Genomic DNA, 27,108 nt, shown 5'->3' with positions numbered 1-27,108 from the left:
ACAAATCATAGAAATATCATTTCATTCGAACATCTATTGTGTATCCGAGCATAATCTGACACTCAATGTACAACCGAGTACGACATAGAAATAAACAGAATCCGGGTTGGTAAGCTTAGCACTTGAACCTGAGAGACTCCCACTCGTCTCCAATGTTGAAGCAGTCATGGAGATTAAGGCCTTTCTCTGAGTAGCCTTGGCAGTTCTTCTCCCGATATCGAATCACTAATAAAGAAAACAACAGTAAGTACGAGCTCAGAACTTTCGAGTCTGAAGGAGGCCGCTGCGACTTACTATGACACTTTGTGCTCTTTCGTTCTTGCATGCTAACGGCATGGTCTTTACCAGCTAGAGCATTGATACAATGCCCGCTGTTGAAACCCTTTCTGGATCTTGAAGTATGGCATGTTGTGGTGGTCCAGAATTTGACCGTCACGTCGTTGGCTCGGCTCTGGAGGTGGGATTCGAGGCCCTCTGGGATGGTATCGATGGGACTGCTGACAACTGGAGCTGCCAAAAGAGCAAAGGCTGCGATAGCAGACGTAGTAAAGGTGTTGAAAAGCATGATGAAGGTGTTGAACAGGGAGTTGTTGCACGGACTGTCCTAGGTAAAGAGGGACGATATTGAAATTGAGTAGACTGGAGACAAGCAGAATCAGTCAGCTACTTATAGCTCAGGGAAGTAGGTCTCTTGTGTAGCCGACTAGCCTCATGTTTTTTATTGTTCCACATGTGATATGCAGTGGCAACTAATATTGCTGCGCTAATGTATCACAAACAAACATTGTACTTGAGTAGTGATTCAAGTGGAAACATGCCTCCATACACTATTATTCAACTCGCCTCATTGGTACGTCCCCCAAGCAAATGTTCCTGAGGCTGAAAAGCAAAATACAAACACAGGAAGCTAGTATAGAATAGGCTGTTTATTCGAGCCTGTCTTTTGAAGTTGAGTAATGTTTAGTCTAGTGCATGAATGGCCCCCAACTGAAGGATCGCCAAGGCTCTGCAGTGGATATTGAAATCTGCATTCCAGCCGCATTTGGCGGTCTGTCCAGAGGTCTCGGTTCAAATGTCTTGAAGGGACTGATTTAATTGGTTACAACAAGGATTATGCTGGCTCGGAAACTTTGAAACAACACGCGCTGAACTCCACTGTCCTACATAAGGAAATCGATACGAGGCAACTGTTCAGCTTCAGGGGCATCAAAGAAAGTTTGGAAAATTGTGACTGGAGCTGTAATAAGCGCATCATAATGCCCAAAGGGAAGTAACCTCACATATATACAGTTAGTGTATTTGATAAAGAATAGGCACTAATAATACTAGACACAAGATGCAAGCGTGAAGATGAGGTTCGATTTTATAGAAGTATCATTAGACACATTAGATTCCAGGACATGATTGGCTGACAGACAATAATTAGCGGCGACTCGGCGTTATAGCCGATAAAGGTAAACAGTTCGAGACTCAGAATTACACACTTTCGACAACACTTGATAAGCCTGTTAATAGTTAACATATAACCTGGTTTTGTAGATTACACAACACTGCTACCTCTCCACTTGCCGGATCAACTTCTGTTCTTTTTTCACGGAACAGCTCCAGCCAGTCTTAGCCGATCTAGTCGGATACTATCCGCAATTTTCGGTTATTATCCGAGGAACCAATAGAGGCAGAAGAAACGAAGGATGAACTACCCTATTGCCTCCATACAACCCCGCGTTTTGTCTTCCAAGACTACGGATATGCTCCATCACATCGCTTGTCCCCCCCCCCTTGCGTTTCAAGCATTTAAACCACTATCGTTTAAACATGCCGAGTACTCCTCTTGTCCCGACCATATCACTTTTCTACAATCTCCTCTTATGTCCTCCCCGTGACCACTATTTTCTACCGAGCAATCCATTCCAGCCATGTCAAATTCAGTATCCAGACCTAGTACCCTTAGAGATAAGGAGGATCATAAAAGTCAGTCTACCATCTAACAAAACCCAGACCTTCTAGCGTCAATCAATCAGCTGCCGACCCCCAATATGAGATAATTTCTAACTCGCGATATCACACAGTTTCTTCTGCTAAGCCAGAATTGAGCGATATCATCAACCTCCACGACTTTGAACGTGTAGCTAGTCAAACACTGTCAGAAAAATCGTGGGCCTATATTAGCAGCGGATCTAATGACAACATTACACGCGATGCCAACCTTGCCATACTTAAAAAGATATGGCTCCGTCCAGCCGTTATGCGTAACGTCCAACACGTCAACACCAAGACAACTCTGTTTGGCTGCCATTTAGATCTGCCTATTTTCATTGCGCCCACCGGAGCGGTACGCACAGCTGGCCCTGATGGTGAACTCGCGTTGGCAAGAGCCGCGTCTAGAAGTGGAATCATCCAATGCATTGCGACTCCTGCATCGTATCCACATCAAGAGATCCTCAACGCCACCACGGAGCATGCCTTCTTCCAGGTCTACGTCAACAAGGCCCGCGCGGAAACAGAGCGTGTGCTCCACCTAGGCATTGCTACGGGCAAAGTCAAGGCTATATTCGTCACCGCAGATTTACCAGTCGTTTCCAAGCGCGAGGCTGATGAGCGTGTCAAATCGAGTGCGAATACATCAGACGCCAAAGGTGCGGGACTTGCTCGGCAAACAGGCGCTTTCATCGACCCCTCATTGAATTGGGACGATATCGGCTGGATCCGAAGTATCACGAACCTACCCATCGTTGTCAAGGGCATCCAGCGCTGGGAAGATGCAAAGTTGGCCGTGCAGTATGGGTGCCAGGGAATCATATTAAGTAACCACGGCGGCCGAGCTGCCGATAATGCGCTACCCGCGATAATTACCCTACTAGAACTCCATGTTCATTGCCCAGAGGTCTTTGGAAATTTGGAGATTCTTGTGGATGGCGGTTTCCGTAGAGGGTCAGACATTGTCAAGGCTATTTGTCTGGGCGCCTCTGCGGTTGGACTTGGCAGACCTTTTATGTATGCTGTCAATTATGGGCAACCAGGCGTAGAGCACGCTGTCAATAGTAAGTGGTCATCTTCCACCCGCACATGTCTTGATGGTACTGACCGGAATACTAAACAGTCTTGCGAGACGAGATAGAGACCACTATGCGTCTATGTGGCATCAAGGATCTGATGCAGGACTCGGATCCAAGCTGTCTTAACACCGCTGAGGTTGATCATCTGGTTTACAAACCAAATCATTTGTATATAACCAAGCGGCAATCACATCTTTGAAAAAGAGTTACTAGAAGGCAATACTTTAATCAAGCTATAAAATTGGGAGAATGTATAGTGTCTTGATACAAAAAGCTATTCTACGAACCCGACCTATTGGCCAGTTCACTCATGCTCATGCTGTAACACAGACTTCTACATTTGTTATTGTTATGAATATCCAGACTGTAGCGCAAAAAGTGAGGTTCTGCCCGGGCTCGAACCGGGGACCTTCTCGGTGTTAACGAGATGTCATAACCAACTAGACCACAGTACCGAAGTTTTTCTAATGTGATTGGCTTGTCTTTATTTTAAAGTTTAAACTGAGTTGTGTTACTATCCTATTCCTTATGATTTTAACTAACTTCAACTTGACCTCCCACTCCCCGTTGTCAATCTTAACACCCTTCATTTCTTCAGCATCTACATAGACAGATGGTATAAAATTAGTTGGTTCCTTAATTTCAGTCTTGTTTACGGGTTTCAGCTCCTTAAGTTAATTAATTCTGCATAATAGCGTCCGGCCTGACTCATTCACCGCCGGAGCTTTGACTTGCTGAACCAACAGTCAACTTAATTAATCATCTATTTAACAAGGTAGAGTACGCTCCCCTCTAAAACTTCCCGCTATCATCAATCCCTAACCTACGTCGCATTTTCCACCATGGACCTTTTTCCTGATGAGATAGTCAGCATTATTATCAACAATGCCTCAGCGCATGAACTTGCCCAACTATCCCGAACCTCTAAACGACTCAATAGGCTGACGGAGCCACTTCTATGGACCAACATCGAGTTTCACCACCAGAGCTTTCACCTATTATCAGACTCCAGGCATCCCTCACCCAAAACACCTGCAGTACAACGATTCTACTGTGGAGAACCCGACTCCGAATACTCAGGAGCGTGCAAAGCGGAGGGTTTCTTCAACATGTTACAAGATTTGCTACATGAGAATGTCGACCGCTTAAAACAGCTTTGTGCGCGAGTTGAATCTATCTGCACAGCTCTCAGTCTGGACATGAATTGTTGGCAATTCCTCCCATATTTTATCAACATCACGAGTCTGGAACTATATGGCGACCCATGGGATCGATACCGAGGAGGGCATAGACCCTTCGATATACCGGCTACTTTACTTACAAAGCTGCATTACGTCAGGCTAGATGGCGAGATACCACGACATATTGTAGCGTGGATTTTGTCCTCTTGCGCGAGCGTTGAGCGGCTGGAGCTTGCATTACTTGACACAGGAATAACAACAGAGGAAACAATCGAGGACGATTTCCCTCGGTTCCCTGAAGACATATTTACTCCACCGGAATACCCTGAGTATGGGAGACTCAGCGGATGGGCTGCTATCCCCCGGCCTTTGTCTAATTTTCTGCCTTGTCCCGAAGATTGGATGTCACTGAAGCTCCCGCGACTACGACACTTGCATCTTTGTCAACCATCACAAAGTAATCTTTCTCAGAGAATGGTTAGCTATTTCTGGTCAACCACTGCAGAGGTAGCTGCCCATAGGGATTGGGAGAAGATTCTTCAAGCATCATGTGCAACGCTCGAAACACTGGTAGTAGAGCAACGAATTGGGATGGAACATGGTGACGGAGCCTGCGGTGAGGCAGATTATTTCTTCCGAAAAGACCAAGACGGTTTGGGCAGCGAACTGTTGACGAACATGCTGAAAAGGGTTATGACAGAGAGACAATCCCCTGCTTTGAAGCGATTTTACCTGAGGGGAATTATTGTTGGATCAAAGACGCGCGGTGAACCAATCGGAGATGTCCCCGGAGGTCGCTTCATGAGGTTTCTTGAGAGAAAGGGGATTGAATGTGAGGCTAGATTTGGGGAAGGGCTCTGGTTTCACGGTAAGGAGGGTTTAGGGCCTTCCCCAGATTGGTATTCTCGTGATGATGAGGAGATAGACGAAGAGCTTTTAGCTAGTGTCTAGAGAGACATATACAGGTCGCTGTTGCTGCCAAATGTTTTTATAGAATTGATTACCTTTCTCATACGATAGCGTTACTATGCGTGGAAAGGAGGGCTGTTTGTTCTTGCGACGCATGGCAGATTCTCATGAATATACGTAATATAATTTAATTATCCATCCAACCAGAAGACGTATTGCTAACTCATCAAAAATCTGTTCCTTTATTTACCCACTGAACTCTTCATCTCTCCCAGTCTCGAGACAAGTCACTCACCCATCCAAGGAGTCAATATCATCTCGTATTTCTATCATCGAAGCCTCTTCTGCATCATCCCCATTGGCTTATGGTGACCCCTCCAACCCATAACACGCGTCTTCTGCAACCACGCAACCTTGTCTTTCAGCTGGGTATTCTCAACTCGTAGGTGGGTATTATTGGCTTACAGTTCTCCAACCTTGCACTCTTATCCGGGTATGCAAAGGTCACGTGTTTTGGATGCATATCCCGTAACAATAGTGCAATACTTCTCAGACCCCATTTGGCAAATTAGACGAGATACTTTCCCGCCAGACTGACTCGATTGTAACCTCTTGGCATAAATCTGACAAGTACTTTTCTAACATGCAGTCTGGGACCTCATTTTCCATCCATTCCTGGTTAGTGCTTACTGTTAGAAAAGCCTCGCAGTCAATTTTCTTGTCCTTGCAAAATAATACCGCCCAATACTGAGACCGCCATTGGGGAAGCATGACATCGAATGACAACAAGCCTGTAAATGTCCGACAACGGCGTATCCATACACGGAGTCGCACAGGCTGCGCTGAGTGTAGAGCTCGACGAGTAAAATGCGACGAATATCGTCCCACATGGTGAGCTGATAATGTATTATTTGTTCGAATGCTGACTACGTCGGCAGTCAAAACTGTACTAGGGCGAACAAGGTTTGTGAATATCCACCTGCGAAGATTCCTTTGAGAGAAAGAAGAGCGCTGGAGAGAGCCGGAACTGCTCAGCCGTGGGCACCTATACCATGGGACGCTTCGATTTCTTCTCGGCAACCCGAAGTGCCCAATACACAACGTTTAACTCATCAACTTATCCTATCTGGTTCTAAAAAGAACCTGGACTGTTTGGCCATCAACATGCCGCTGAAATCCCACGAACTCTTTCATTATTGTGAGGCACTTTATCCTAGACTAACATCTCAATCTTGACGTGTTGTTGTCAGTCTATCAACCAGAAGGAAGCGCCGGCGTGTCACCTTCAGACTACCATAAAAGACGGTTTGTTCGTCTAGCTCGGGTTTCTCCAGAAGAAGCTGACATCAACCAGTATGGCGCACATCATATCGGACCCCGATGCACTTCGAAGTGCAGTTTTAATTGCAGCCACCCATTTCGGATTTAATTACGGGAATATTCGAAAGTTTGAGCAAGCCTTTTACTTCCACACACTTGAGACGGTGCGCCTAGTAAAAGAATGGTTTGCGAAAGGAGACTTTACACTCTGTGCACCGATTACGAAGCAGATGGCATTGTTAGCATACACAGAGGTATTCAGATAACGTTTATAGTAACAGGAGTGATACTAAGGCGTTGCAGGTTTGTCGTGGTGATCACCAAATGGCCGAGAAGCATTTAAACGCCATATACGCTCTTTCACGCCACAGAGAAAAGCATTTGACCACTGGGGCCACGATTCTAGACCAAGAACTATCAGACCGATATTTTCTAATGTATGCGCTATTACCGGCTCCTTTTGCCCATGACATCCATTTAACAATACCAGAACTTCTACCTTTATGCATGGTACAACAACCGCTCTTGAATTTATCCGACGACCTGCCGGCCTCACCGAGACCACCACCAGTTCAGTATCAACGAACAGCACTCCCCGCATGAGCAGCTGGCATATCACAGACGATAGGGGTCATTACTTTCATATCGTAACACTTAACGCTATTCGCGAGTTCCCCGTTACCCTCAACTACAGCGGAGATATCTTTCAAGATGTTTCAGTCGTCCGTGTCATGAAAGGGCTTCGAATCCTCACGCGCAACTTCTACGACGGGCATTCTAAATCATCACCCAGAAGTACTCGCCAAATACAGCGTGAGTTCTGGCAATCAGAGGCGGCGGCTATGCTGTACGACGGCCTTATCCAAGCCCATAAAAGCGCTGTGTCTGAAGGTCACAAGCGTCAGGCTAATGCCGATGACAAGAATGAGCAAAAGACTTCGTGGGTTGGATTAGTAATCGCAATAGAGCTGTATCTGGAGCAGGTAGTCGTACTCTGGCAACCATTTACAAGAGAGAATTATCTCCACACCATGAGGATATTACAGCGCCATCTCGGGTACGCACTACAAAAGCCAGATGCATCACACCTAGCAGATCTACTCTTCTGGGAGTCATTTGTTGCGGTGATAAGTCTGCAGGTACACGAGAGGCATGGTGACCTTGCACAAGACCCTGGAATTAAACCATATTTTGAAGAATTTGCACGGGAGCAGAGTCGGGTTCTGGGTTTGAAGACGTGGGAGGATGTACAGGCGGCGTTGCTGAGAGTTGTATGGCCTTGCGACTTTACTGACGATGATTATGTGAAGGGGATATGGGAGGCTGTGATGAAGGACTAGGGTGTGCAAGCTTATATGTATCGTCAATAGGTTAAAGCAGTAATGCCCAGTAGCTTGTCTTTGGATTCTCGCTGGTTTGTGAATATTTTTACCTATCTCCTTCACAATCTGCCACTGTTGGTCAACGCTCATGGCTTGGTATTTGACCGGGTCATATTATTTATGCAACGCAAAGACCTAAAAGGTTTACTTCATGAACAACATAAATATGAGGAAGCACGTTCATTCTCTTTCTTGCGGTTTAACCTTGATGCGAGGATTGCCAATTCATAGGACCCTCTTGACCCTGCATGTTTCGATGGAAGCATGCGTTGATCTGAGAGCAGTTAGTGCTAAACACTGTGTCTCGATGTGACTAATCGGTCCTAAATTCTTCAACACAACCAACATCCAACAACCAACAGCATGTTTCGCAGCCAATCCGCTTGCTCGAATATTATGAACCCTCACAGTAGCACTAGTAATGTGGTGGGCTAACTATCTACGTTTCGCATGTTCGCCTCACCTTTGTCTAACTCGCTCCCTGGGCACAGACATTGTTTTGATTCACAATCTTGCTGACCGCGATACTGACTAGCAAGGGCAGAATTTTACAACAGGTCTGTAAGATTACTACTCACTTCGCGCAATTCTAATAAAATAAACCCCAACTGCCCCACGTCCTCTGGTATATATCATCCAACTCCCTATTGATAGTGATTCATACCGTACTTGTGGGATCCATATCTTCTGGTTAATCTCTCTTTGGCAATATGTTATTTCTTTCCTTTCTCGCGATTCTCGCCAGCGGAACACAGGCTGTAAAGGCCGGTCCTCCGTCAGAAAGATCTGCAGATCTGTCCAAGTGTAAACAGTACACAATTCAAGATGGCGACACCTGTCTCAAGGTCAGCAAAAAGAACAAGTCGACATATGCACAGATCGTATCGTGGAACCGCGATATCCCTTCCATTTGCTCGTAAGCCCGACGTTCTCTTGTATTCTTACTACAATGTGGACTAACACGATAAAGCAAGATGAAGTCGCTCATAGGCACCTCGATCTGCGTCAGCAATCCTTCTGGCGCCTTTGGCATTCCCATCAACGAACATGCCGATCCCTCGATTGCCACCGCACCTTTCTATAATTTGAAGATGTCCGAGGCGTAAGTCCCGAAGTATACATTAAAAATCAACTCAATAATAAACAAAGTTTTTGAACCTAGATGCTGATAATACTAAATTCCACAAGGTCGAGAGGGGAGATACTTGCTACGACATTGCCAATGTTAGCAAGATAACGCTCAGTACATTTTACAAGTGGAACCCCGCTGTTAAGACAGATTGTTCGGCCCTGGAGGTTGGAACCTATGTTTGTGTCAGCTCCTCTTGAGATTACTTCTTAGGCCACGTTCCGTGGCATCATATTGGTGGGATCACATAGAGATCAATAGTTGAAACTTGCACTATGAAATGAAGTAAGGGCCTAGTAAAAACCCGGGCATTTATTGATCTAGTTAACCAGATACTTCTTCTACATCTCTCGGTATATCTCGCAATCTTTTACATGGTTTGACGTAGTCTGTATCGAACTCATCGTATTCCATGCCAGCCCCTGGTAGAATCATAGCCCATGATCCTCCGCTTGCGTCAACGCCAAACGGTGGGGGGCCATCGCCATAAAGATAGTCATTGATTTCCTTATCCAAACATGTGTAACGACCAATTTCTTGGTTGATCCTGACGAGCATGCGCAATCTAATCCTTTGATTGACGGGGCGATGTCTCCATTCCAGCTTATCGCGAATATCAGCGAGGATCCCAGCATGATTTCCCGTTCCTTCAATAAAGGAGAGAAAGCTTAATTCGATAGATTGAAGGGTTGGCGACAGCTTCTCAATGACAGATAATAGTTCTTCTTGGGTCACCTGCATCCCAGAAAGTCCAAAGTGTTTAAGACCCCCAGTAGACCACTGGTCGATGGGGAATATATCGAAGAGCGATACAGTATCCACTGCTGGACTTTCCCAGCAATGTTCCTCGAGTGGATAGTCAGTCTGGAAGGTTATTTCTTCAAGGTCAGAAGCCTTGGCCAGAGCATTTCGGATTCTTCCTTTCTTCAAAAAGTCCCAGTCTTGGGCATCTTGGTCTGATAGCCATCCCATAAGCACCGACAAGGTAATTCGTTTGAACCCCGGCCGTTCCAATATCCGACAAAGGTTATCATACTCGTCATTCGGTTGGTCAAAGACGTAATGGTTGATGCCAGTGGGAAGCTGGTGATTGTCAAACGACAGCTCTGGGAGACTGCAAGGGATATCCTGGTCTGCAAGTAGCCGTGACATAATCTGAACCCCTCGCCATTTTTTCTTTTCCTCTTCATGATCCCAAGGCTCGGCATCCCCTGGTGAATAGATATCAATAGCGTATGTCCAGCCCCGGGGAATTGGATATACAAAGCCAGGTGGAAACGCGCGGATCATTGGAGTCTCATATAGCGGGGAGAAGAGAAAGCCATGTGCTGCGGGAGTAACAGTGACTTTCATGAGATTTGGGAAACGTGATTTCTGTAAAACGTATCTAACGGCTTCCTCATCAGCTCGGGATTCCAGAACAGGAGCCTGCTCTTCGAAAAGCCGCTCATAGTACGAAAGTGATTCGCGTGATGGCAAGAGTGATCTTCGCTGCTCGTTGCCATAGATTATATCCAGTCGCGACATATGGTCTCCTATTGCTTGCCTGCAGCGTCGTGAAAACCATGAATCGCCTTGATAATCGTGATCGCCGGACCCCTCTTCTTCAGAGCCAAAGTCGTCATCGTAATCATCCGTACTAGTTTGCAAAGATTGAAAAGTAGCGTCATCCCAGATGAGTTCCTTGACCTGATGTCTGAAGGTGTCGTGGTGTGCGATTGCAAGGAAGACTTCGATATTAAGCGGATTTGCAGAAACAAAGACGCGATTGAACCGCAAGGGCGCGCGTTGATTGAGACAGTGACATGTTAAACGGAGGTTCTTAATGTCGCGATTTGGGAGAAGGTTAAAGATGATGTTGGTCAGTTCATTGGGAAGTCTCTGGAAAACAGAATCTTGGTCGTTGGTTACGGCCATGATGATGGGTGGCGGTGTGCATGGAAAGTTGAGGGTAATGTATTCCGGCTGCCACTTGGTCTTTTGTTTAGTGTCTTTGTGTTAAAGGAAGGATAAGTGGGTTGCATAGAAGGTATTGCTTTTGTACTTGTGTGAGAATAAGGTTACTCTAAGAGCCCTAGTTTTCGTGACGAGGCTGCATCTATCGAGATCATATTAAACTTCGAGGAACACCCACATCAATCCCGGCTGCCACAAATTTAAGTAGAAGCAGGAGGAGCCTATTACAGTGTTAAAAATGCATACTTTACAGTGCGGATAAGTTTACTAGTGCTAGCATTAAGCTGTAGCAAATAAACTCTTTTTGTTCAAGCGTAAAGTGGATTCTCTCGCCGTCGTACCCTGTAAGGCGTGCTCGGAGGTCCGGGCCGAGGCCGAAGCCCGGTTATGATCCACTATCAGCCTCAAACTAACCGGCTTTTGCAAAGCCGAAGGCAACAAGAGGAGGACTTAGCAAGCTTAGTGGAGAACTTCGCTGTTAATCGTAAGGGACCATTCGGGTGGTTCATTTGCTGGTCATTTCTTGCTACATCAGGTTTCTGCAAAAAGCCACAAGATAAATTCAGGAAACCGTACCCCTCATTGTTAATTGAACATAGTACTGTAGTTATTTTTTAGAGGTTATCCCCCCGTATTATGAAAGCCACTTTGCAGGGTATCTAGGGTAAGTTCAAGAACTGATACTGATTTTATAACTTACTTATTATAGCTAGTAGTACTATTAAATAATTTTACTCTATATTGAGCGACGTTGCTTAATACTAACGCGTGTCGATACATGAGACACAGCTTCAGTGAAGTACGTATCACTGTCGTGCGCGTTGGGATCATCTATTGGAAACAACTTTGAGGGTTGAACTTTGGGCACTAACAGCACATAGCGCCACCAAGAGCATGTATGATACCTCGTTCTCGAGAGGTATTCCATTTGTCCATCGTACTTGGAGGTCGTTTTCGGATAGGAACGGGAAACTAAATACGGCGTATACAAGTGGGCGACTTAAAGTCGGACGGTTGAGGATCTGTAGGTACTCTGGGACACGTCTCTCCACTTTCTCATTAGACACCGTAGTCAATACAAGTGAGACAAACATTGAAATCCTCTCGAGGTTGTGGGTCGACCGATAGGAGACGACACTTCAATCCCAGGAGTGACACAAGTCGCTTGCTTCAAGAGCTCGCTTTCACTGCGGACCTTAGGGTTGACTCTGCATTTTTCTGGTTCGTCTCTGATATAATAAATCACAGAGTATGGTTCAGGAGTGATAGAGGAGGTCTAACGAGATGGAAGTCGAATTTATCAGTTGCAGAAGCTTATCAATTGAGCAGCTGGTAATTATCACGATAAGGATTGGAAGTAGTTTCGTAAAATTGATATCAATGGGTATTCCTCGAAGTTTAATGTGATATCGATAGATGCAGCTTTGTCACGAAAAACAGGGCTCTTAGAGCAACCTTAATCTCACACAAAAACAAAAGCACTGCTATATAACCTACTTATCCTTCCTTTAACACAAAGATATACAAAAGACGAAGTATCCACTTGTCAGTCAATTTGCCCAGCTTATCAGTAGTTTCATAAGAAGAAACTAATCAATTGATTGATGGGGTTTTCCTCAAAGTTTGACAGCTTAGACTCGCACCGCTTAGTTACAGTTAAGGGGCATATGTATAAGCACTAGCTAGGGGATCATTTCCTAGAACAGTTTAGTTGTGTCGGTGATGGTGATAAGATCTAATATCTCAAATTCCCCACAATGGTTTGGGGCAGAAGAGAAAAACACTCATCGTTACAGAGTACCGAAGAGTCTTTCTTAGTCAATGGAAACAATATGAGGAACAAATGAGAGTAGAAGATGGCTAAAATCCCATTGAACACCTGTACTGATCTTCAAATTAAGAATAAATTTAGAAATAAACCTCGAAACACATGGATGTTCATCCTAAATACCCTATACTCGAACTTCGTCTCCGTTGTTTGGGGATTTCGTTGAATCAATCAAGGTCTAAAATGGTCAGTCTCCAGGCAAAGTGGCAGCAAATAAGAGACTAGATCGAAACTTCTGCCCGTTGTACTCGTAACTGTTGAGTTTTAAGCGCTTAAGCCGGCCTGAGGTCTATGTTTGGGCGGCGGTGTGAGTATGCATCATTTGAGGCCATGGACGTTATGGAAATTGAACGTCAAGGTAATAAAGTGGCGCAAATATTGAAGGTCAGAATATCAAATCATTCCGCCGAAAAGATGACAGCATTGATTAATGTCGTTTATTACATATAGAACATGCAGTATTCGTATGTTGATGACTCGTGGCGCTGTCACAGTCGCACATGTCATCAGTGAAAGGGCCTCAACCAATGCCTCGAATATTGTATGGCAATCAACGCACGCCAAGTAATCGCCATTACGAGTAATTTAGCCACAGGGGACAAGAGGGTTGGTGCAGCTTAGGCCACGGCTTCCGACACCGGCTTGATGACATGTAGCAGGGCGGAGTTTCCCAATATCCCAATCTCTAGCGGACGGGACAGAAGCATGTGGTTACACAGAGAATGCCTAATTGGATCACGCGTTGGCCCCACGGTTTCTGACTCGCAAGTGTGATTAACCTGCAACAGTCAGGCGTTACAAGTGTTTGTTGCCAATGCAACCAACCAAGTAGTGGCCTCTTGAAAGGGTCGTCAGACGTCTTGTGAAATACATTTACGGCTAAGTACTGTAACTAGGCAACGCCACTGTCTTGGATGAATGGAAAACCGCATCATGGACACTGCTATTTCTATAGAGCATCCCCCGCTTTTCATAGAGCTCATAAAAGAAGGCTCAAGAAAACACTCACCGCTAGATTATACTCGTATTCTTTCAAGCTTCACAAAACAGAAAAAACGAAACGTGCCACATCTACTCGATCCAGCATCTCAAGACCTATTTCTTCACTTCATCCAAGAGTTGCTAGTATGGGGTTTCACGGTAACCCAGTCGCTGTCCTGGACATGAAATCAGATCAGGTCCTGCCATTTGACAAATGCGATATTGAAGGTATGAATCTTGCCACATTAGATCTCTCAGATGACATACTCAATAAAAGGAACAGGCAAAGATTGTATCCCAGTTGATGTTCCCCGATTGAAGAGCAATGTCGCTATTTACATCAAACGACCGAACGAAGCGAAGGGAGAGCTCGAAGGAAAGGGAGCGCCCGAAGGAAAGGGAGAGTTCATCGCGGAGGTTAATCTTTGGAGGATGGGAGTTCGGTACAACCTACATAGACTGCTGGGTAATGAACCTCAGCTCTACGTAATGAATGCATGATAACAGGTAGTTTGGACCGGTCGATTGGTGGAATTATTATGGAGCGCAGGTGTCCTTATGCAATATTGTTTTCTTACGCCCTCTCTTGGGACAAGTAGGGTGCGCCACACTACATGGTTCTGGTTATTTTTTGTTATTTAATCATCGCCCGGGGAGTCGGACAATCCGCAAATAGAAGGTGTTGATCATCAAGATAGTGGTTCACTTGTTGCGATGCATGTCAGCAGGTGAGAGCCATGCAGCCATGGTCAGCCGCAATATTCCATTTTAGAAGTGACATGCATAATGGAAGACTAAGAGGTTATAACCCGTTAACCCATGAGAACCACCCAGCCGTGACATACATTTACGAGTGATGATCCTCACAACTCCAGTGACACAAGCCGAAAGGCTTTATGTTTGGGTAGAGTAATGTTGTTCGCAAGTCCAATTAGATTTTACAAAGGAAAGTGAAAGTCAGATCATAAAACTCCAGCGAGACTGTACGGTACTCATTGGGCGAGGTGTGGTTGCACAACAGCCAATATTTTGAGCCGAGTATTGACTGCGCGCATAACAGCAAGAAAAACATCTTGGCGGTTAAATTATCCGAGAAATGTACCAAGAGCATCTGTATATTCTATAGTGGTTCGATAACGAAATTTTGCTCTCCTTTAACAAAGTTAGATTTTGCTGTGTTGGATACAATATCCTTAATACTTCGAGTTCGGTGACCCTGCTACAAATGACAAAGGATAGGAACCCATAACTTAGTCCCTGGCATCGCTGCTTTACAGGTTGCCAGCCTGCACGAATATGATCATATTGGATGTGGAAGCCGTGGCTGTCATATCACCGTTGTACAGGCCAAGTGGTTGCTGCTGTGGGATGCATCGCCTACTCAAGCGCCCGGTTCTGATGCATTCGCAGAGCCTTGTCTGACGAGGCATAAAACTCGCATAGCTACCTGCCCTCGATACGTGACATTGCAGTTTAGAAACACAAGTCTCTATAGACCATTCTTGTTTAACAATTATCATTTGTGTTGCGTATCACTAGAAGATGACCACTCCAAATTCCGATACTCCTCCGACCTTAGAACAGCAGGTCAGTGGTTCTAGCAGTGTTGATATTGACACATCAATTCCTGTTCGAGGACCTGAGCATATCTGTGACGAAGAAGGCCCTTGGGCTCAAAAGACAGTCTTGACTTTCGGTAATAACCTATCTAAGACAAGCGAGACTATACCTGACTATAATATTATAGATGGAGGTGGCATCCGTGGCTACGCAAGTCTTCTGGTACTCAAGCATATTATGACTACGATACGCACATTGAAACGTCAACCCCCAGACCCGGCTCTCAGTAGTAGATATTACTCCTGGATGGGACCGAGCAGTAACAGTTCCGCCGAAGCGAACCAAGATTCAGAAAGTGTTGATGATTATCTTCCATGTCACTATTTTGACTATATCGCAGGAACTTCAACTGGCGGGTACGTCATCTCCTTGCACTATTTGTACGATTCCAACTAACAGGAACTAGACTGAGTAGCATAATGCTGGGAAGACTACGTTTATCTGTCGATGAAGCTTTGGATACATACAAGGCATTCGGTAACGCCGTGTTCGGAAAACCGAGGCGGTTTCACGAGCGTTCAATTCTCTGGTGGCCGCGAGCAAAGTATTCTTGTCGGAAGACCCGCGCCGCATTTCAAGATGCTATCCACAAAGCCTTGAAGCGACAGCATGACGGCGTGCCAGGTGATACAGCAGTCCGCCTTCCCCAAAATGCAGATACCGAACCACTGAAATACAGGGAAGATCGAACCCGGACGTGAGAATATCCAACACCCACATTTCCTCACCTTTACAATGCTGACATGACAGCATACATAATTAGTATCGCTATTTCTTGGCTTATTAATAAAGACACTGGTGTTAATAAGCAGTTCGTGTGGAGGAGTTACGACCATCACTTGAGTTCCACGTCAACGAACTCCAAGTCCTGGACCCCACCTAATACAGGGCCTGCTCACACAACAGCAATCTGGGTGGTGGCCCGCGCTACGACTGCAGCACCAGTATACTTTGAGTCAATCAAGATTGGAAGATTGAAGTTTCTAGACGGAGGTATGGTAGCAAACAACCCTTCATTGACCGTTCTTCGAGAGGTTCGCAGACTTCATAACGGAGTTCCAGCCTTGTTCGTCAGTATCGGAACGGGTTTGAAGGTTACAGATCCCGGACCAAACGGAGAATCAGAGGAAGCAACGGCAACAACAGATGATAGTCGACACAAGCAGTTCCTAAAGAAATATTCCGAAATCCTGGAGCACTGGAAGAAATGGATGGTGGACTGTGAGGGAGACAATGGGACGAACGGTTGGAATTCAGAATGTGAGGCCATTGAGCTCACTCACCATCCTCACCATCGAATGCATCGATACAGACTCAACGTCAAAGGAAAACTCCATACCATACCTCTTGACGACTGGCGACCCTGTGACACAGGAGAAGATACCCTAAGGTTTATACAGAAGCAAACCGAAGACTATCTCAATGAGGAGTCGGTGGCTGACGATATTAACATGATTGCCCAAAGAGCAGTGGATATCAGACGCCGACGTGCTGCGATGGAGCAATGGGAACGGTTTGCAGTGGATGTAACGTATCGATGTGATACATGCAAGAACAAACAGTACGATACTCGTGCTAAGCTGCGGGAGCATTTCCAACAGGGCACTGAACACAGAGGGGAGACAGTGTTGGATGGGAGGGAGCTTGAAATGAGACTTAATGCCGCGAGGACTATTCATCCACGGATTCGGACATAGCAGTCAAAGACTTGATATTTGCACACACCGAAGAGGATTTAATATGAGGGTGACAGATAGGGGCCAGTGTATAATGGGATGGGAAGACACAATGTATATATAATAGACTAGAAACAAAAGGGATAAATATTCAGGTTAGACTCGATGTTCAACAGTTGTCTCCATTCCCTTCTTGTCCAATCCTTCGTTAACCAATTAAAAGCAACCTCTTTCCCTGCAGGGTATCTTCTTGACGCATATTATCTTATCTTTCGACGACTGCATCTTAGCAACTGAGGCGCAGTCGTGGCGTCACATGATCCCCGGGTGAGGAACTATCGCCTTGTGAGAGGGAATAACCTGATGTCATTGGCGACTACTCGATCTTTGCTATAACATCGTAGTTGCAAAAAGTAACCTTTTGTAATGGGCGATCCTAACCCTCCATCGTGTGGGCGTAGTTTCGGGGATCTGTCGGATCGACAACAGGCGCTAACCGGGGTACCATACGTGGGGTAATGTTGGATACAAGCTTTGTTGCTTTCCCCTCCCAGCTAGCCAACAGTTTAATTGGCAAAGTTAGTAATTCCCACGCAGCTGGCTGGTATGAGCCGTTTATTATACTAGCTTAGCTCATAGTGAGGTTCTGGTATGTTAGAAGTGGTGAGTAAATTCGAGGTTCTCGAGGTTTTGATGAGCAGTCTGATGACAGTCCGAAGTTGTGACTATATCGACCAACACTTCGGTTCAAACCACTCGCATAGCAAACCTCATGGCCTCAGAAAGAGATGACGACTCAACCGCTGCAGATCAAGCCGCGAAATGACAATATCACCAATCAAAATTGTCATCGCGGGGTAATTGTTAAAGTTGTTGGTGATTACATCCCACGGCCGCATTGGCGAGCCTGTCCAATGTCACATTAATGTGGGAGGCCTACCTACACTATAATCCCTGCAACGTAGTAGGTTTCTAGATCTTTACCAACTGTCGCAACCTGTCAACAAGGCTCGATATTAAGAGAGTACAAGTATCAATATTGTCATCATACATATATTGGAAAGGGCAGTAATAATACCTAGCTCTATAGAGACATAATAAGATTTTCAAGAGGGCGATGAGTTCTCATGTGTACTGATCATGTCATTTTATCCTTTCTGTTGGACCAACAGTCGGCCAAGTATGCCAATCAACTATACACACGACTCGAAAGTCCTGCATATTCGACCTATTCTTGTCCATTTCTCCACTCACCATCCTTGGCAAGAGCTAGGCCAGTCACCTGGCCTGGCTGCGCGTCGTGATGCCACGCCAGCGATTATCTTCTTATCCTGACCATCCGCACTGGACTGCATTATTCATTGTCACTGGCACTATTCTTCTTTTCCGCCACTTTTGTTACCAACTGGCTATTCTGCCGTGGGAATGTTTCTTCCTTCTTTTGACAGACTTTAGGATATTCTGTTGACGCTATCATATCACACAATCAGATCAATATTGCTCCTACATCTCTATATGAAGCTTAACCCTTCGCCATGTCTTACAATTACCAGACCCCATCATGTCCAACACTAGAGGGCCGCATCATGATGTTGCCCAAATTATCAGAGATTGACCCGAGCTACACAACATCCCTACCTACAGGAAGCGGTATTTTCAACCATCCCGTTATTATTCTCTCGCAACAAGTTTATAAGGGCAAAGTAGCAGTATTTATCGTGAGTTCACCAACTCATTATGCTGAATCTGGCTCTGGTGTGTAGTATGCTGATAACGACTGCTAGTTGACGAGCTTTGACAGCACACCAATTCAAAATCGCTATAGGGATCCCATCCGCCGTCGTTCCTACCTCCCAATACTCCCAGCCAGCCATCCAGATACCAGCAGCGTCCTCATCGTCGCTCACGGGAAGGTCATGAAAAAGCAGTCCTACATTAACTTCAAAGAACTTTACGAAATCCCCTTTACAGTTCTTCGTCCATGTTGGAGAGACAGTGATCTTCACTTGGAAAAGGCGTCCTACCAAATACTCACCGCAGAGCTGTGGAAGCGCAATGTTGGCGAACTGGGAGTTACGCTCAGCGGACATGGCATATTGGAGCAGACATCCCAGCCGGTCTATGGCCAAGTTCCTGTTCCCACCTCCAGCTATCCTTTGCCAAACTACTATCAACATCCTGTATATGGAACGACTTCTACCGGGATGTATGACCCTCCCATTTCGGAGTCTTATGAGACATTTGCACAAACTCCGCCAGACGCTTACCGACCACATACTTCAACTCCATATTGGACTGATCCCGCTACTTCTGTAGCGAAAAATGCTGCATGGATTCAAAATTATTCAGTTCGTGCACATCAAGTCCGACAAGCTAGGCTGGCGAGATCGACTCATCTTATGACAGAACGAACTCGGTTTCCAGTTGATCAGTGCGCTCACGATGAGGGTAACAATGACGGGAGTTGTCTTCGAATCTTTGTCATTTTATGTGTCTTTGTAGGGTGGCTGGTACTATTGGGCTAACAAGATGGAAGCAAATTGATTATACTGGGATAAAGATTAAGCAGGAAAGGCATCTATTTTAAGTTCTTTTAAAGGCTAGTTTATTATGCTATTTATTCTTTAAACTATTATAGTTATCTTTTATAAGGTTTCTAGTAATACTATGTATAAACTGTTTTTTAAAATACTTTTAATATTTCTTAGCAATAAATAATTATATAAATAATAAAAGGTTTTATTTTCAAATTGTAATTAAATTAGTCAGTATATATTAAAGAGATTAGTAAGCCACAATAGGTACTTTTACTTGTTCTTTTCTCTTTGTTTACTCGTTCCCCCTCCCCTCACTATCCTAGCTTACTTCTTCTTCTTCTTCTTCCTTAGATCTGCCCTTTTCTAGTCTTGAAGATGGCTACACCATTAAAAAAAGATTCAGACGAAGACGGTTTAAAGAACCCCTCTCCCCAGAAGGTCCTCGTTGGAGCAAAAGGAAATACTTGGATTTGGTCCCCCGATAGCTGGGATCTTACGCATTCGGATAATCCAAACCTGAATCCCCCCACGAACAGCATCCTCCTCAACTGCGAACTCGTCAATGTCAAGATTGATTCTACCAAGACTGCGTTGGTCATTATCGACATGCAAAACATCGGGTTGAACAAAGCGCTCAATCCACCATCCGCGCCTCCTATGTATGAAGCTCAAGATGCGATCCTTCAATACGCCATTCCAGCTGCGCGCAAACTCGGCCTACAGATAATCTGGCTCAACTGGGGTCTCACTCAGGACGATCTAGACAACATTCCTCCAGCCGAGGTGCGCGCCTTTGCTTTCGAAGCCAACACATCAAAAGTTGATTATGGCCTAAGCGATCGACTGGGTGATCCCAATAACCCTGACAACTTTATCAAGTTTGGCGAGAGACCGAATCTGAGCCGACTACCGGGCGCAGAGCTTGGGGAAATTGTACTGGAGGATGGCACTCGTGTCAACGGTGGTCAGGTGATGATGAGGGGAACTTGGAATGCTGCTCTTCACGGTCCCTTAGCTGACGCCTACGAAGAGGGCAAGAATGCAGTTCGCCCAGATGTTTGGATCCACAAGAACCGCAACTCTGGCCTATGGAACGAAAAGTCCGCCCTGGGAGAGTATCTGAAGAAGGAAGGAATCCGTACGCTCTTGTTTTCTGGTATTAACACCGATCAGTGTGTTGGATCTACTCTACAAGATGCCCATGCTCAAGGCTACGACACCATCATGTTGAAAGACGGCTGTGGTACAGATAGCTTGCCATACGCAAAAGCAACGTATGAGTTTAATTGCGTGAGAAGCTGGGGATTTCTCACTAGCTGTAGAGCACTTGCAAAGGCAGCAGGACTAGAATACTAGATAGTATAATAGAGGGTACAATTGAGAAGACGGGGACGCATCTGGGTACACAAATGACATACTAAAACACATGTGATACTGGTGACAGCGTTCCAAATGCTAGACACAATGACTTCCCCTCTTTTTTCTTTGTTCGTGGTGGGGGTGTGAATAGTGATTTTGAAGTTACATATGTCGTTTGTGTTATGGAGGCTGATAATAGACCCACTAAACATTCTACAGAAGGCCACAGGGGGCAGTATCCTAAAAGTGCAGATATAATATTTTTTCTTACTCTATTAATACTAATATATTATTAGTTACTTATCTATATAGTAATATAAATAAATAGTATTATATTAAAATATATTTCTTTACTAAAGTTTATAATTAAATTATAAGCCTTTAGTAATAATATAAGCTTATATAAATCTATATAGCCTTATATAATATTATTTTACTCTTATAATATATTAAATTATATTAATCCTTCTTTTTAATAATAGCCTTTTATTTAAAAGATAGTAATTATTATATAGATATTTAATTATAATACTTATTAGCTAATTTTTATTTATTATATTATTAATAGCTCTTTTTTTTTTTTTTTTTATAATTAATTTAATATTTAATTTATTATTTATAACTTTAAATATATAAGTATAAGATAATATAATAATAATTCTTTTAATTAAAATAAGACTAATACTTATTAGCTATATATAAGCTTAAGCTATTACTATTAAAAGTTAATAATAAAGTATTATAATAACTAGCTATATAACTTTAATTATAATTAATTTTATTACTATATTTTAAATTTATAATAAATATCTAAAAGTAATAAATAAATTATATAAAATCTTAATTTATATAAAAAAGGCTTATTATATTATAAGATATATAGTTAAATTTAAGGCTATATTAACTTTTATATTTCTATTATATAAGGTAATAATTAAATTTATTATAGAAATCTATAAAAAAGAGTTTCTTTTAATAGATTAAAAAGTTATATTATTATTTTCTAATTTAAAGCTTATAATTAGCCTATTTAAGTTTAATAATAATATATATAAAGCAGTATTATTAAGTTTATTTTTTAAAGTAGTAAATATTATAATTCTTAAAAAGCCTAATAATCCTATTAGCTTTATATTCTTTAATTTTAATATATTATTTATATTAAACTTCTTAATTAATTTAATTAAGCCTATATATAAATATATAAAAAGGTAAATAAAGCTTATTATTAATTTAAAGCTTTATACTCTAAGTAAATATAAAATAGCTTTTAAAATTAAAAATAAATCTATATTTTCTATTAAAAGAGAATATAATATTAAAAAGAAAATTAAAATAAAAAATAATAATATTATTAATACTATATTATTTACTTAGGAAAATAATAATAATAAAAATAATACTTTAGTAATATTAATAATCTATTAAGAAGATATTATTATAATTAAGTAATTAATTAAAAAAGAAAGGTTAAATAAATAGCTAATTAAAGAAGAAAGGCTAAATAAATAGCTAATTAAAGAGAATTAGCTAATTAAGAAAAAAAGGATTAAATAGAAAGTGCTTTTTATATAAATAAAGTAAAGAAAGAATCTTTATAATAGTTAAATAGTTTTATAATTACTTTAAATTACTTTAAATTACTTTAATTATTATTAAATATATTAGAATTAATAATTAAATTCCTCTATATTTTCTAATAAAATACTTTTAAATATATTAATATTAATATTATATAACGTGCTTGATAAGCGAGTGAGTCAGACAAGCGAGTGGGTCAAAAATCCCTCACCTTACAACATTTCAATCTGATCAGATACTTCTTAACCAGCAACTATGTCACAGTCTTCAAATGAAGCTAGAATTCTTCTTGCCCTTCAGGCCCTTCAAAATGACCAAAATCTTAGTCTCCGACGCGCCTCAGGTATATATAAGGTTCCATTTGAGACCTTACGCCGCCGCCAAAATGGCATTCAATCACGACGTGATTCCGGCCCAAACTCGCGGCGACTATCTGATCTGGAAGAACAGACTATAGTTCAGTTTATTCTTGACCTAGATTCGCGAGGGTTTCCCTCGCGAATCCGTTTTGTGGAAGAAATGGCCAATTCTCTACTTGCAGACCGCGATGCATCACCTGTCGGCAAGCGCTGGGCTCATAACTTTATAAAGCGACAACCAGAGCTAAAGACGCGTATCTTTCGGAGATATGACTATCAGAGAGCTAAATGCGAAGATCCGACTATTATTCGTGGCTGGTTTCGGCTTGTACAGAACACAATCGCTAAATACAGTATCCAACCAGGTGATACCTGGAACTTTGATGAGACCGGCTTTATGATGGGCCTTATACAGTCCGGGATGGTAGTCACAGGCTCAGAAAGGCAAGGAAGGCCAAAATCAGTGCAGCCAGGAAACCGTGAATGGATTACTGCAATTCCAGCGATAAATGCCGAAGGTCAATCGATCCCGCCGTTTATCATTGGTTCAGGCCAGTATCATCTTGCAAACTGGTATCGAGAAAGCAACCTCCCCGGCGATTGGGTTATTGCAACAAGCCAAAATGGATGGACAAATAACGAGCTGGGTCTTGAGTGGCTAAAACACTTTGATCGATCAACAGCGAAGCGATCAGTTAGTCTCTATCGTCTCTTGATCCTCGATGGTCATGAAAGTCACCACTCTGTCGACTTTGAGAGATACTGTCAGGATCACAAGATCATTACACTTTGTATGCCTCCTCATGCATCCCACCTACTCCAGCCTCTCGATGTCGGGTGTTTTTCAGTACTGAAGAATGCTTATGGTCGAGAAATAGAGCATCTGATCAGATGCTCTATAACCCACATTCTAAGACCGAGTTCTTCCCAGCCTTTTATGCCGCTTTTCAAGCTACCTTTACAGAGAGCAATATCCAGGGGGCTTTTAGGGGAGCTGGAATTTATCCTCTTGACCCAGAAACCGTCGTCTCGAAGCTTGATATACAGTTACGGACTCCAACGCCTCCTGGGGAGGCAAGTCAACCACCAAGTCCATGGGTTTCAAAGACCCCAAAGACAGCAACAGAGGCTCAATCTCAATCTGAATACCTTACCAGACGAGTTATTATGCATAAGAGCAGTTCCCCAGAGTCAATAATTGAGGCTATTAAGTCAAATACAAAAGCAACATTGGCAGTTATGCATGAGGTTGTCCTATTAAGAGATCAGGTCCGAAATCTTGAAGAGGCAAATGCAATACTAAGCCGGCGCCGGAGGGCAAAAAGAACAAGACTACAGAAAGGAGGAGCGATGACTGTACAGGAAGCATTACAATCAATTGATCAGATAGATGTGAATACGCAGGTAGTGGCAGAATCATCAAGAAGTGGTGGTCGAGGAAGGTCGGTTGGACCGGGTGTTCGGCGTTGTGGTGTATGCGGCAAGACCGGGCATAACGCAAGAACATGTCAAGAGGATATTCAGGCCTCTGGAGATGAGTATAGTGAGTAGTTATAGTCAATTGAATGAATTGAAGCAATTTTATCATCTAGATAATAAAGAGGGTTAAGATTTTTGACCCACTCGCTTATCTGACTCACTCGCTTATCAAGCACGTTATTATTAAATAATCTTATATATAATTTATATTACTTATAGAGATATTTAAAAGCTTAATAAAAGGCTTTTTCTTTAGAGTAATATATATTTCTAATTAAGCCTATAAAAATAGATATATTAAATACTTTAGTTATATAAGGCTATTAATTAGAAAATTATCTTAACCTTTAAGGATAGTATTATAAATTATAATTATATTTTTAAGTAAATATATATTTAAATTAATAGAATTACTTTTAAAAATATTTAAAAGGGTCTATAGTTAATCTATTAGAATAGCTTCTATATAACTTTTAAAGTCTTTTATTTTTAATTAAAAGTAAAAATTTTAAAGTTACTTTAAGTTTATATAAGGTCTATTAGCTTATTTATATATATAGTATATATTCTATATATATATAAACTTAATAAGCTTTTCTTATATAATTAATATATATAAATATAATATAGTAATATAGTCTAATAGATATTTATATAAAAACTAGCCTTTAATAGTAATAATATTAAAGTATTCCTATAGATTATTAATTATAATATTAAATAATAAGTAAATATATATATATATTAAAACTTAGCCTTTTTTTTACTTAATTAAAGCTACTAGCTTTTAATCTTCTTATTATATATATTTTTACTATAGATTTAAATATTATTAAATTATATTTAATTTAATATTATATTATTCTATTTATATATTTATACTTATAAAAGGTAATAATATATACTAGCTATTAAAAGAGTCTTATTATTATAATTAAACTAAATAAAATATAATATAGTCTCTTATTATTAAAAGGTATAAAGATACTACTTTATAATACTTTATAATATATTTACTAATATATTATAATAAAACTATATAATATACTATAAATAAATATTAATTATAATATAAATCTTAATACCTTAAGCTTTTAACTTATTATATATATTAAAAGATTAAATAAAGTTAAGCCTAGTTAATATTTACTTAATTTAATAATACTTTATTATATACTATTAATTAGATATATTTATAAGTATAAATTCTTAATAATATTTATAGAAGGCTTTATAGCTTAAGATAAATTAGTATTAATATATATAAATATAGAAATATATGTAACTAAAAGTTTAAAGCTTTATATATAATTTATTTTTATTTTTAAAGAAATTATATAATTTAGTCTTTATTATAGAAAATATTTCTAGTATTTAATACCTTTAAAGCCTTAAATCTTATTAAATATACTTAAGGCTAGTCTTTATAATAATAAAGCCTTCTATTTATAGTTATAGAAATATATAATAGTTATTAAGGATCTAATTATAAAATAATTCTATAATTTATTAATATAATTACTTTAAATCTTTTATATTTTTAACCTATTAATTACCTAGGGAAAAGTCTAAAGCTTATTATTATATAAACTAATATAATATTAAATAGCCTACTTTAATATTAAATAGCCTACTTTAATATTAAATTAATTTATAAAAGACTCTAGAATTTACCTTATTATTAATTAATTAGTATATTTTTACTATTTAATTTAAATATAAAATAGTTTAAGATTAATTATAGGGTAATTAAAAGATATAATATATAAAAATAATCTTTTAAAATTATAATTAGAAAAAAAAAAAGAATAAAGGAAAAATATAAAAGGTTTTAAGAGATTTAATTATAAAAATTAAAGTAAAAATACTATATATATAATTACCTTAGTTTAAAGGGGAATTATATAATTATATATATAGTATTTTTACTTTAATTTTTAAATTATATATATAATACTTTTACTTTAATTTTAATTTCTATATTAAAGTAATTTTATATATATAGTATATTTACTATAAATATATAATAAAATAAAGAATTTTATTAAATAACTTAAAGGTATTATATTACTTTATATATTTATATAATAAGGCTTTATATCCCTATATATTTATAACTATAGTTCTTATTATTAATAAATTAATTATTCCCTTATAAATTATTAAAAATAGCCTTTAGACTTTTAAGTTAAAGGTATATAATAAAAGACTTTATTATAAATTAATATATTATATATATTTAAATATATTTCTTTTTTTTCTTATTAATAACTTTATAGAAAATAATAATAATCTTAAGGTAAGTCTTATAATTAATACTCTCTAAGATATTTAAGCTATTATTATTATTATCTTTATTATTACTTTTAATATATTTATACTTATAAAAAGAGTTTAAGAAAAAGTTAATATAATTAAATAGAAAAATATATAGCTTTATATATATTTATAAAAGAGTAAGTAATATTAAAGTAATTTTAATTATAATTAATATAAAAAGAAATACTATTTCTAATAATATAGCTAATTAATACTTTATTACCCTTTAAATACTTTTTATATACTTTAAGGTTATTATTATTATTTATTATTTCCTTATTAAAGAGATAGTAAAGTATAATATTATAATTCTATATATTAATAAAATTAAAAATATACTTAATTTTACTTTTTTTTTTAACTTCTTAATATATAATATAAAAAGTTAAGGTTTTTATATATATAAGTATATAAATATATTATATTAATATAGTAT

At 40.4% G+C, this 27,108-nt stretch overlaps 10 protein-coding genes and 1 non-coding gene across 11 annotated transcripts; 8 read left to right on the top strand and 3 right to left on the bottom strand.

Annotated features, from left to right (window-relative positions):
* Positions 1 to 115: 115 nt before the first annotated feature.
* On the bottom strand, positions 116 to 565 carry FPOAC1_007645 (uncharacterized protein; the record flags this gene model as incomplete). Its single annotated transcript, XM_044852095.1, has 2 exons — positions 116 to 225; positions 295 to 565. The coding sequence occupies 2 exons, from the start codon at positions 563 to 565 to the stop codon at positions 116 to 118; spliced, it is 381 nt and encodes a 126-aa protein (XP_044704765.1).
* Positions 566 to 1,916: 1,351 nt separating this feature from the next.
* FPOAC1_007644 (uncharacterized protein) lies at positions 1,917 to 3,255 on the top strand (the record flags this gene model as incomplete). The annotated part of the gene is made up of 3 exons (XM_044852094.1): positions 1,917 to 1,971; positions 2,070 to 3,041; positions 3,101 to 3,255. The coding sequence occupies 3 exons, from the start codon at positions 1,917 to 1,919 to the stop codon at positions 3,253 to 3,255; spliced, it is 1,182 nt and encodes a 393-aa protein (XP_044704764.1).
* A 182-nt stretch (positions 3,256 to 3,437) lies between these two features.
* FPOAC1_007643 lies at positions 3,438 to 3,511 on the bottom strand. The gene has a single exon. It is a non-coding gene; the product is annotated as a tRNA-Val (tRNA).
* Positions 3,512 to 3,898: 387 nt separating this feature from the next.
* On the top strand, positions 3,899 to 5,188 carry FPOAC1_007642 (uncharacterized protein; the record flags this gene model as incomplete). Its single annotated transcript, XM_044852093.1, has 1 exon — positions 3,899 to 5,188. One exon carries the CDS (start codon positions 3,899 to 3,901, stop codon positions 5,186 to 5,188), a length of 1,290 nt encoding a protein of 429 aa, XP_044704763.1.
* Positions 5,189 to 5,915: 727 nt separating this feature from the next.
* Positions 5,916 to 7,806, top strand: FPOAC1_007641 (uncharacterized protein; the record flags this gene model as incomplete). Its single annotated transcript, XM_044852092.1, has 6 exons — positions 5,916 to 6,037; positions 6,085 to 6,344; positions 6,397 to 6,451; positions 6,501 to 6,720; positions 6,770 to 6,903; positions 6,957 to 7,806. The coding sequence occupies 6 exons, from the start codon at positions 5,916 to 5,918 to the stop codon at positions 7,804 to 7,806; spliced, it is 1,641 nt and encodes a 546-aa protein (XP_044704762.1).
* A 752-nt stretch (positions 7,807 to 8,558) lies between these two features.
* FPOAC1_007640 (uncharacterized protein) lies at positions 8,559 to 8,954 on the top strand (the record flags this gene model as incomplete). Its single annotated transcript, XM_044852091.1, has 2 exons — positions 8,559 to 8,764; positions 8,819 to 8,954. The coding sequence occupies 2 exons, from the start codon at positions 8,559 to 8,561 to the stop codon at positions 8,952 to 8,954; spliced, it is 342 nt and encodes a 113-aa protein (XP_044704761.1).
* Positions 8,955 to 9,301: 347 nt separating this feature from the next.
* On the bottom strand, positions 9,302 to 10,894 carry FPOAC1_007639 (uncharacterized protein; the record flags this gene model as incomplete). The annotated part of the gene is made up of 1 exon (XM_044852090.1): positions 9,302 to 10,894. One exon carries the CDS (start codon positions 10,892 to 10,894, stop codon positions 9,302 to 9,304), a length of 1,593 nt encoding a protein of 530 aa, XP_044704760.1.
* A 2,994-nt stretch (positions 10,895 to 13,888) lies between these two features.
* On the top strand, positions 13,889 to 14,243 carry FPOAC1_007638 (uncharacterized protein; the record flags this gene model as incomplete). The annotated part of the gene is made up of 2 exons (XM_044852089.1): positions 13,889 to 13,970; positions 14,026 to 14,243. The coding sequence occupies 2 exons, from the start codon at positions 13,889 to 13,891 to the stop codon at positions 14,241 to 14,243; spliced, it is 300 nt and encodes a 99-aa protein (XP_044704759.1).
* A 1,041-nt stretch (positions 14,244 to 15,284) lies between these two features.
* Positions 15,285 to 17,864, top strand: FPOAC1_007637 (uncharacterized protein; the record flags this gene model as incomplete). Its single annotated transcript, XM_044852088.1, has 5 exons — positions 15,285 to 15,718; positions 15,769 to 16,059; positions 16,126 to 16,901; positions 17,678 to 17,701; positions 17,758 to 17,864. 5 exons carry the CDS (start codon positions 15,285 to 15,287, stop codon positions 17,862 to 17,864), a joined length of 1,632 nt encoding a protein of 543 aa, XP_044704758.1.
* A 709-nt stretch (positions 17,865 to 18,573) lies between these two features.
* FPOAC1_007636 (uncharacterized protein) lies at positions 18,574 to 19,563 on the top strand (the record flags this gene model as incomplete). The annotated part of the gene is made up of 2 exons (XM_044852087.1): positions 18,574 to 18,756; positions 18,823 to 19,563. 2 exons carry the CDS (start codon positions 18,574 to 18,576, stop codon positions 19,561 to 19,563), a joined length of 924 nt encoding a protein of 307 aa, XP_044704757.1.
* Positions 19,564 to 19,950: 387 nt separating this feature from the next.
* FPOAC1_007635 (uncharacterized protein) lies at positions 19,951 to 20,931 on the top strand (the record flags this gene model as incomplete). The annotated part of the gene is made up of 1 exon (XM_044852086.1): positions 19,951 to 20,931. The coding sequence occupies one exon, from the start codon at positions 19,951 to 19,953 to the stop codon at positions 20,929 to 20,931; it is 981 nt and encodes a 326-aa protein (XP_044704756.1).
* Positions 20,932 to 27,108: the final 6,177 nt, after the last annotated feature.

The sequence above is a fragment of the Fusarium poae genome, chromosome 3, assembly GCF_019609905.1.
Source record: "Fusarium poae strain DAOMC 252244 chromosome 3, whole genome shotgun sequence".
Taxonomy (NCBI): domain Eukaryota; kingdom Fungi; phylum Ascomycota; class Sordariomycetes; order Hypocreales; family Nectriaceae; genus Fusarium; species Fusarium poae.
This window is presented reverse-complemented; position numbering and strand designations above follow the sequence as displayed.